General features: G+C 35.9%; 1 protein-coding gene across 2 annotated transcripts; it reads left to right on the top strand.

Moving 5' to 3' along the window:
* Nucleotides 1–407: 407 nt before the first annotated feature.
* On the top strand, nt 408–7,829 carry LOC137408543 (kinesin-like protein KIF21B). Of its 2 annotated transcripts, none has more exons than XM_068095106.1 (7): nt 408–933; nt 2,382–2,490; nt 2,574–2,754; nt 3,091–3,255; nt 5,128–5,428; nt 5,994–6,193; nt 7,136–7,829. In XM_068095106.1, exons 1-7 carry the CDS (start codon nt 853–855, stop codon nt 7,188–7,190), a joined length of 1,092 nt encoding a protein of 363 aa, XP_067951207.1. In that variant the 5' UTR covers nt 408–852; the 3' UTR covers nt 7,191–7,829. The 2 variants fall into 2 exon arrangements, with proteins under 2 accessions (XP_067951207.1, XP_067951208.1); XM_068095107.1 differs by lacking the exon at nt 408–933 and adding an exon at nt 969–1,030.
* Nucleotides 7,830–10,701: the final 2,872 nt, after the last annotated feature.

Raw genomic sequence — 10,701 nt, 5'->3', positions numbered from 1 at the left:
ATATTTTGACATATATAACAGCTGCTATATCATATATAACAGCTACTATAACATATATAACAGCTGCTATAACATATATAACAACTGCTATAACATATATAACAACTGCTATAACATATATAACAACTGCTATAACATATATGACAGCTGCTTTCAGTTAATTTCTTTTGCCGCCTTGATCAGTTGATCACCCTTGGTTGATGCAACCGTTTAAAGGTCAAGGCCAAGATTACCCATATAGATACTATTCTACCCAGTATCTATACTAGGTAGAATAGCACCCATATAGATACCGGTACAATTCTACCCATATACGTATAGATACCGGTACTATTCTACCCATATACGTATATACACTGGTAACTATTCTACCCATATACGTATATACACTGGTGCTATTCTACCCATATGAATACTGGTCGAAAGCATTGCTAAAACCTTCATATGCTCATCAGGACTTGATATAATCAGCTGGTTTTTATCATTTCTAATTCTTGTAGAGTCTGACCATCTTCAAGAAGACCTGGCAGAGCTGTCAGGAGAGATTTCACTTAAACAAAGAAGTGTGTTAATAAAAGGGTGACAATTCTGTAACTGGTATAGCCTTAAATTTTAGTATAAAAAAGTTCATGAAAGTGTCTCTCCAAATTTAAATATTCCATTTTGCACTATGAGCTATAATGATTCTCTTGCTCTGCAGGCTGAATTTTATTCTGCTATTTTAATTTCAGCAGAGATAAATCACAGTTGACCACTTCTGAAATAAAAGACGTGCTGTTGACACCCCCATCCTCGCCATCGCTGAGCAGGAGACGCCAGCCACTCCAGGACTCTGACAGTACTAATGTATTCATGAGGCTCACCAACACACAAACTGGCGGCACACAAAATAAAAAGGCGCAGAGCTTTGGCACCGTCAGCAGCTGTGACAAAGTAATGAGGCCCAAGTTTTCAAGTTTAACCCGTTGAACTACTTACGTAATTGTCTTCATGTGTTGACTAACAAATTATGAGCTGGATTTGCATGTATGTGAGTCTATACAGCCTAATACTAACTTACTGTGATACCTCCAACATCATTAAAATCATTCAAAAACAAATATTAACTGAGCATGGAAAAAACATTTCATAATCACGATGATGAACAGTCGCGTGTTTCTAGAGCATTGCTTACTGAGTACTGCTGCAAAAAGTCTCAGACTGAACAAACAGTTGCCCTAATGCCATTCCCCTAAAGATATACTATTCGGCTCACGTTGGACTAAATAGGAATATTGCATCTCTTAGAAATTAGAAACTCAGGCTAGAATTAGTGTTGTTAGTCTCAAATAGCAAGAATTAACAAAGAGTGCGCACCAAATCGCAGAGTGGTTTGTTATAACAGATGCGTTTCACTGCCTTGAAGGGGCCAACTCAATTTTGGCGTTATCAGCTCTTAGATAAAAGCCCAATGCGTAAACCTTTTGAATGGCCCTACAATACGTTTTCTGTAGTCTATGATTTTTACCATGCGACAATGTATTGTAAACAACCTCGCTACATCATGTGTCTGGTACACTTGTCTACACACAATCTATACACAATCTAGGCAACTAGTTGGGCAATTGACCTTATGACCTTGTGTATCTTGACTAGAGAGGTGATACTAGCCATGGCATCCTAGGAGTAACTTGTAACTAAGCAAGTGCTTACAAATGTTTGCTTTTCAAACAACACGAGTGATGAGCCAGATGAGCAAACAATAGGCATTCGTAGTCCATAGTAGTCCCATTGTATAACGACTTGGAGAGGTTTATTTATGACGATAATATTGAGTGATGCTGCTCCAAAGTACTCCTATTGTAGCGCGTTGCTTCATGAGCCTCTATTTTGATTGCTATGAGTTGGCAAATCGCTACTCTTCCAACTAGCCCCACTTTTTGCCTTTGGTGTTCTAGTAGCACACCAAACCACGGACTGCAGCACCTCTTCTTTACAAGAAAATAATAATTTTAGGAATCGTTATGATTTTAATGTTAGTTTTTCTAGGCTAAGCGATGCACTCTTTGATATATTAAAATGGCTAGAGAGCATTAAATTAGCATTAGACTAACTACACGATATGCAAGTAAAATAATTATATGTTGAAAGCATAATTTTTATTCCCCATAAGCCTTTAAAACGATTGACGTAAAAAATTTCACTAATAGAACATTGGGGTGAAGATATTTTCGAGTCATCTTTATACCTGCAGTAGATCATTTATAGGAGGTATGATTGGTTTCTGTCTAAGAGCTATGTATGTGTAACCTTATCAAATTGTAATAGCGATGTTGTTACTAGAAGCTCAGCAACATTGTTACTTAAATTTACATGTTTTCATTTGGGTGGGTCTCTTGCAGGTGACAAGCTCCAACCAGAGTCTCATATGTGTAAATAAGGCAGTTGGTCACACAAAGGCTGTACTATCTATATGTGCCGCCGACAATCTTTTGGTTTCTGGCAGTAAAGGTAAGTGTCAAGTTGACTCTAATCTAACGCACTAACATATTCTAATACCTCATAATTGACCTGCGTTTCCTTTTGTCTCGCAGACTTGACGTGCAAAGCGTGGAACATGTCAATTGGTTCAGAAGTTTTGTGTCTTGGTGACCACCCTAACTATGTCTCCAAAGTTCGATATTGCGAGGTCAACCGGCTTGTCTACACTGTCTCCAATTCATTTGTCAAAATGTGGGACATCCGAGCTGGAGCTAAATGTATAACAGTGCTCAGGTAAGCCTAGCTCGACTCATACTTGCTTTCAGATGCAATTACATTTATATGGCTACTTGTTACCTTCTCTACCACACATACAGTCAAACTGTCCAACATAAGATATTACAGTTAGTTCCTATCATAACGGTTAGTTCCTATCGTAACGGTTAGTTCCTATCGTAACGGTTAGTTCCTATTCTTACGGTTAGTTCCTATCAAAACGGTTAGTTTCTATCATAACGGTTAGTTCCTATCATAACCGTTAGTTCCTATCATAACGGTTAGTTCCTATTATAGTGAATACTGTGCCAACAGAGATGGACACAATGTGAGGTTTTATATCTTATGTTGCAGTTCCTCTGGTCTGGTGCATGACAGTATCCCTGTGGAGCCAGCGTCGAGCAGTCAGGCCATTCTCCAACAGGGAGAGCAGCAGATGTTTGATATCCAAGTCAGCAGAGATGGTCATAAACTATACACAACTACTGGAACCACCGTTCAGCTCTGGGACCTCAATACGTAAGTTGATGCGTTTTTTTCAGTTACGATCCCTAGAATAAAAATCTACATTTGTTAGTTTGTATGTTGTCCATAAATGTAATGTTGTTGCTAAGAATCCCTCTGATAATGATGGATTTAGTTTGGATGCCGGCTTGTCTTCAATTTCCTTGTAAATATTTGTGTATATTATAGTTTGAGAATTTTCCAGTTAAAAAAAATTGAAGATTACGAAAATTAGAGAATTTTGAGGCACACACTCTCATTGACAGCTATTTCTGTTAAAAGCACTTTAAAAATATTAGTAATAGTAACTGTAGTTACCTAGGTTAACATAATATTTTCTCATTAATTTTTAGTGTTGTTCATCACATAAAATTTGAGATGGAGTGAATGATCAATTTCAGTATATCAGTTTTTCCTGGTAATTACTCAATCCAATCGTGATCCCACTTGATGGCCTGGAGATCAGAGTCGTTATAAAATACGTCAGACCTAGTCATTGCTGCATTGTTGGGCCTATCTGGTTCAGTCTCACCAGATCAATCTGTCAGTACGAAAATATAAAAGTTTGATGATTTTCACCAAGGGGTGTTTGTATTAAATAATCATGATGGGCTTCTACACCCCTCTATACGACATTTTTATGTTACGATGCCAACACCGGAACAAATTTATTTCGTATGGCAAGGGTCTAATGCAAATGTAACAAGCAAAATTATAGATAGGTAAAATAATAAAAAATATGAAAAGGTTTTTATACCACATCCAAGGTGGGATACTTCTCGATATATCTACTAGCTAGTATATTGTACTTACTGTCATTAGAGGTGGGATACTTCTCGATATATCTACTAGCTAGTATATTGTACTTACTGTCATTAGAGGTGGGATACTTCTCGATATATCTACTAGCTAGTATATTGTACTTACTGTCATTAGAGGTGGGATACTTCTCGATATATCTACTAGCTAGTATATTGTACTTACTGTCATTAGAGGTGGGGTACTTCTCGATATATCTACTAGCTAGTATATTGTACTTACTGTCATTAGAGGTGGGATACTTCTCGATATATCTACTAGCTAGTATATTGTACTTACTGTCATTAGAGGTGGGATACTTCTCGATATATCTACTAGCTAGTATATTGTACTTACTGTCATTAGAGGTAGGATACTTCTCGATATATCTACTAGCTAGTATATTGTACTTACTGTCATTAGAGGTAGGATACTTCTCGATATATTTACTAGCTAGTATGTTGTACTTACTGTCATTAGAGGTAGGATATTTTTCCATATATCTACTAGCTAGTATATAGTACTTACTGCCATTAGAAGTAGTGTACTTCTCCATATATCTACAAGCTAGTATATTGTACTTTCTGCCATTAGAGGTAGGATACTTATCCATATATCTACTAGCTAGTATATAGTACTTACTATTATTAGAGGTTGGTGTATGAATCTTAGAAAATCCACCACAGTTGTAACTCTCTTCTATAGGTGATTTATGTACACAACTATAACCTTCCATAGGTGGTTTATGTACACATCTATAACCATTCATCTATAGGTGGTTTATGTACACAGCTATAACCTTTCTTCTATCAGTGGTTTATGCGCACAACCGTAATCTTCTTTCTTTGTATAAGTCCAAGGGTCACTCCTAATGTGTATTTGATCTACCCTGTGTGGCATTTTGTAACTGACAGTTATTTTTCATTGGTTGTCCGCTTGCATGCACAACATCATTTAACCATATATATATTGTTAACAGCACTTACAACTAAATCTAGCAATTTAGCTTCTGCACCTTTTTGATGACTAATTGCTATATTCATTTAAACTGTCAAGGCTGGTGATCTGTAAAATATTGTACGCTTACAGGCTATCGGCAGTCGGAAAGGTTGCTAGCGGCCACCAAGCACCGATTATTTGCCTTAGTTTATACAACGACTCAAGAAGGAAAGAACAACTCTTAACTGGCTCCAAGGATCATCTAATTAAGGGATTTGATATTTCCAATGAACAAACTTCAAATTATCCAATTCAGGCCAAATTTACTATGGACCCTCCTCACTATGATGGTGTTCAATGTCTCGCGCATCGTCAGGACATCCTTTTTAGTGGTTCTCGGGATATGCGTATCAAAAAATGGAACCTCAGTGAACCCTCTTCTCAACCACAGGTAAAATTGGTGTTTTTACAATACTAGGTGTTGCTCTATTTAATAGCAAAATAAAGGTGATAGTTATTTCCGGTAATGGTCACCAATCAAGATCACCACTTTGTAATAAATATTTTTTATTAGAAGTAATATTTGAGATGGAGTGAATGATTGATATCAGTATATCGGTTTTCCTGGTAATCACTCAATCCAATTGTGATCCTACTTGATGGCCTAGAGATCAGAGTCAATATAAAATATGTCAGACCTAGTCATTGCTGCATTGTTGAGCCCATCTGGTTCAGTCTCACCAGATCAACCTGTCATACGCAAGACATTATGCTGTGTCTCTCACCAATATTTGCAAATGTCTTGTAGGTTTGTTACAATACAGAGACTCGTTTATGATTAAAAGTTTCATATTGCAGGATTGCATTGTTGACTCATTCAAAAGGGACAAGTTGATTTGCCAGTGTTTAATCTTTACCATCTTTAATGCAGTTCACGCCGCTCCTTTCCGCTTAAGTTGAATGTCAATTTCAAACAAACTCCTGGTTCCTCATTCCTCAACTTGCATTGTTTTCAGTCAGTTAATGGCGCCCATAAGGACTGGATCACCGACATGTGCATGCTACCAGATAATGACATATTGCTAAGCTGCTGTCGCTCTGGCACTGTGAAGATTCGGTCAAACGAGACTTGCCAGCAGCTAAATGAAGTGCGTGCTCATTCATTAGCCGTCAACTCTATGGCTACCAACCGCAGCAATCTCTTTACTGCCTCTAGGTAAAGTAGTATATAGTACTTACTGTCACTAGAGGTAGGTAATTGTTCAATATATCTACTAGCTAGTATATCGTACTTACTGCCATTAGAGGCAGGATACTTTTCAGTATATCTACTAGCTAGTAAATAGTACTTACCGTCACCAAAGGTAGGTAATTGTTCACTATATCTACTAGCTAGTATATAGTACTTACTGTCACCAGAGGTAGGTAACTGTTCACTATATCTACTAACTAGTATATAGTACTTACTGTCACCAGAGGTAGGTAATTGTTCAATATACAAATTATGTAAGCTTATTGTAAATTTAATGTTACGTCTGTCACCCATGTGTTCTAATGAGACACTTGGCCAATTAGCCAAATAGTATAGATTTACTGGCTTTTCCTTAAATCCAATTAATTCACTGATTACTGTATGCATTCGAGTATAATCACAAAATTTTTTACCCATTTTTAATGATAAATCATGAGTAAGCACAAGTAGTCGCATAGCGTCTTGCTGCCTGATTTACTGAGAACCGTTCGCTTAAGCAATACTAATGATTTTTGTACTGACTGTGTGACTACTTACCTAGTCGATCGGTGTGGCAATACAGATGCCTCAAAAGTGACGTTTTACAAATTGTATAGCGGTCAAATGATTGCGATGCTACTTTGTCAATTGGGAGCAAAACCGATTGATATTTTTAACGCGACTAGAACCCCTTAAGCATCCAACGTTGTTGATACGTCAAACAAAATCTTAAATAAATGCAATATATTGGGCTGACAGTTTCTTTTATAGTTATTCAATAGCATCATTGTGTGAATTGTGTAAATATGCCAAATGGAGAAGTTGATAACTTTGGTTGGCTGTACCAACATATCTTGTTCTTTGTCCAAGAACTTTTCATGCGCCACGATTTAGCATGTATAACAGACATGGTTCATGCTCTTTCAGTGATTGCACGATAAGGATCTGGTGGATGGACCCACATAAACTATACAGTTCATAGCCAAAGCACAGATTCATTCTCCATATTCTCATATTTTTTGTCTGTATTTATGTAGCTATTTTTGTTGATGAACAAAAATACATCAACTTATAATCTAAAATCGTCCAACTACAACTTGAACTCAGGCTGACGAATTGTATCAAACTGCAAGTAAAACTTAGGTCTTTAAAATATTTAATCTAACATATCCTGAAATTTTATGCAAGCAGTTCCAATTTACACCAGTGTTCATCACATATCTTTTACAGCAAGTAACAGCCTTTTTCATATATAAATACTTGTTGGTCATCGTTGTCGTTCCTGCGGTTGATGACTATGCAGGAAAATTATCTTATACATTCCTTTTTTAAATCAATGTTCAAATTGTTTGACCCATGTACTTTGCATGTGTCTATATTCCTAGGACACATCCGACTATAAACTCTTTCGTGTCAAAGATTATCATGATGTTACATCATATCCATCGATGCAATTATTCTTCTCTTCTCGTCGATATTTATTTTAACCTTTTAAACACTTTGTCTGTTTTAACTGGCCGTAGATTTTCGAAATGCGCATTTATTTTTGGTGCAATAGGCTTTATTGTATTCAATCTTGTTCGTTGAAATTATCTCAAAAATAAACTAACTTTAAGAGTAATGGAGCTGTCTTATGTATCAACACGAATCCTTTTACTTTGCTCTAATTTTGTAAGGTACCTACATATGTTTATCATAACAACATTGGCTCACAGCTAGTCTAATTTTATTAAAACTATACAATAACATCAATAGTTGAGTGTTTCATTGTTGAGCTGCATGCGTTTGCATCCTCGGTCCAATAAAAGCATGCATTTATAGATATGATAATTCACCTTAAGGAAGGAAACACATCAAAATGATACTTTTAAAGGCAAAGTAACAGTTCTGAAGGTAGCATTGCAAAGTAACAGTTCTGAAGGTAGTATTGCAAAGTAACAGTTATGATGGTAGTATTGCGAAGTAACAGTGATGAAGGTAGCATTGCAATGTAACAGTTATGAAGGTAGCATTGTAAAGTAACAGTTATGAAGGTAGTATTGCAAAGTAACAGTTATGAAGGTAGTAATGCAAGATAACAGTTCTGAAGGTAGTATTGCGAAGTAATAAAAAACCTCATAATGTAGTCTACCATGTGGTCTTTGAAGCCCTCTGTGATACTTGCTTACTTACTCTACAGTTAAACATTGATAATGAGTTGGTACTGTGTGGGTGGAGCATGTTATAGTATTCCCTTTTTTTCCAGTTGGTCAGTTTGAGAAAACTAATATGTTTCTCAATGACTTCTCATCTAAAGAACTTTGAGTTAAAGGTTATTATTAAGGGAACGCCATTATCAAGCTGTTAGCAGCAGTCAACGCTTTCCAAAGGCTTTTGTAACTAAACATTTTAAATATTAATAAACAAACAATTTACTTGGCATTTATTTAGTGATACCAAATAACTGACTCCACTTTCTGATTTCGCATTGCGACTGAGTCATGAATTTTGAGCGAGTTTTAAGAACAATCATTGAAATAATACCAGTCGCAGGTGCCAGTTTGCATTTGCTAACTAACGTTAATAATACACTTGAAACAAACTGCAACTAAACTTGTACTCTTGCATCACCAAATAAGGTAGTTTTGATTTGATAATGTAAGAAATATCTTTCAATGCCAGGTGCGTTTTGAACATCATTTCTATCTATGAACAGAAATCCAATTACTACACCTGGAAGACATCATTTCTATCTATGAACAGGAATCCAATTACTACACCTGGAAGACTCTTTACTAACTTAAATCTTTAATTTTTTTATCAAATAATCTTATTCAAAAAATAAACTTATTGAAGATGCTTAATTTTTTAAACATGTAAATGTGGTTAAAGTGACATCTTGTTTGTATAATATTAATCTCAACTTTATTTTACTAATTTCAGCTTTTACATTTACATCTTGAGCTCCGAAATAACTGCCATAGGTGTGACCGTGACGATAAAAATCATTACCTTGTAAGGCTGTTAGGGTAAAAACATATTTCTTTAGCAAACCATACCACCCAGGTATCGTTTGGAAGTATGGCATAAAGCAATGAGCCAGACGTTTGCACGCTTCACAATGCAGGCATGTTGAATTAGATCAATGTTATGTATATTTAACAGGAGAGTTTTCTCGCTGTGTCGAGAGCATTCACTCCCTACAAAAACACTCTAGTGAGTTTTTACACACTTAGTGATCAGAACATGAGCCAAGACTATATGTAAAATGTGCACTGTTTGGAAAGTATCTCACGTTCCATTTTACAGAATACGCAGAGATACTTCACACCTATAACCACTCACACTTCACTAATTTAGTGTTGAGCTCCACTGCTCCGTTTAAAGTAATCTGCTTCCTCATTAGTATTTTGCAAAACTGTCTTTCACCTTCTTCTAAAAATAATGGTAAGTATTATTTTAATGCCAAAGTAATGGCATTAAAATTTCACACTCCGACATCACTCAGTTTTCTATGGGTCATCTAATGTATTAAGGTAATTTCAGAGATAGGTTGAAAATATCATACCCTTTCAAGAGCTTCTGTCTAATTTGCTATTGACAGCAAAATAAAAAATTTCCATACTGCAAGATAAATTTTGAGATGATATGCAATAAGTCAAATCTTTACTGAATTCACGTAAGATACAAGATCCTCAAAAGCTCTAGTATATTTGTATTTGAGTCACTTTGTCTGCAAATATGTAATATTTAGGCCTACTGATAAAGTATAATCTAGCCACAACTGACTAAGATTTCAGAGCTTTCAGCCACTTAGAAAATAATGTGTATCAGCAATGATATATAACCACTCCCCATAGATATGGAGGGTAGCCTGGGCATGGCTCTTGTGGGGATTGGGAGAGATCCATGCCCAGGCTACCCCCTCTCTCCCAATCCCCCACAAGAGCCATGCCCAGGCTAGGGGGCATATGTCATTGGTATATCATCAGTATATAAAGAGTCTTGCTTTCAAGAATACGCTGAAAGAAGCAACAAAAACTGCTTGCTTTGCTAGAGTGAAATGCATTTTGGTTAATAGACAAACGGCTATTTCTATGATTAGTTTTACTTTTACATGGTAACTTGAAATCATCCATGCTTTAGCCAGAATTTTGCTCATGCTAGATTCTATTAAATAATCTACCTCAATGCTAAATTTTAATCAACAAACACCAGAGCATATTCAGATATTTTGTTTTTTAAGCTTGATTCCAATGTACATATGTTGAACCAATGATATACAGCCTGTGGGGCTGTATATCATTGGTTGAACTAATGTAAGAAAAATTTACAAAGATATATAATTTGTAATTACTTTCTAACTTTTCAATTGTTATTTTTTCTTACAAAAAAATTCAAACGAATCAATTCCTAGTTATTTTAACGCATCGTAAAGCAGCATCACCGCCAATGTCAATAAAAAGAGCCTCCGACTTCATCTTGTAATACATTTACACTCAAAAGCAATAATT

Source organism: Watersipora subatra, chromosome 11 (genome assembly GCF_963576615.1).
Source record: "Watersipora subatra chromosome 11, tzWatSuba1.1, whole genome shotgun sequence".
Lineage (NCBI taxonomy): Eukaryota > Metazoa > Bryozoa > Gymnolaemata > Cheilostomatida > Watersiporidae > Watersipora > Watersipora subatra.
This window is presented reverse-complemented; position numbering and strand designations above follow the sequence as displayed.

Excerpts from the sequence above, each read along its gene's own strand:
- LOC137408543 (XM_068095106.1), top strand. The coding sequence starts at position 853 with ATGAGGCTCACCAACACACAAACTGGCGGCACACAAAATAAAAAGGCG. Across the intron at positions 3,256-5,127 it reads CAGCTCTGGGACCTCAATAC|GCTATCGGCAGTCGGAAAGG; the intron begins GTAAGTTGATGC and ends GTACGCTTACAG. Across the intron at positions 5,429-5,993 it reads AACCCTCTTCTCAACCACAG|TCAGTTAATGGCGCCCATAA; the intron begins GTAAAATTGGTG and ends CATTGTTTTCAG.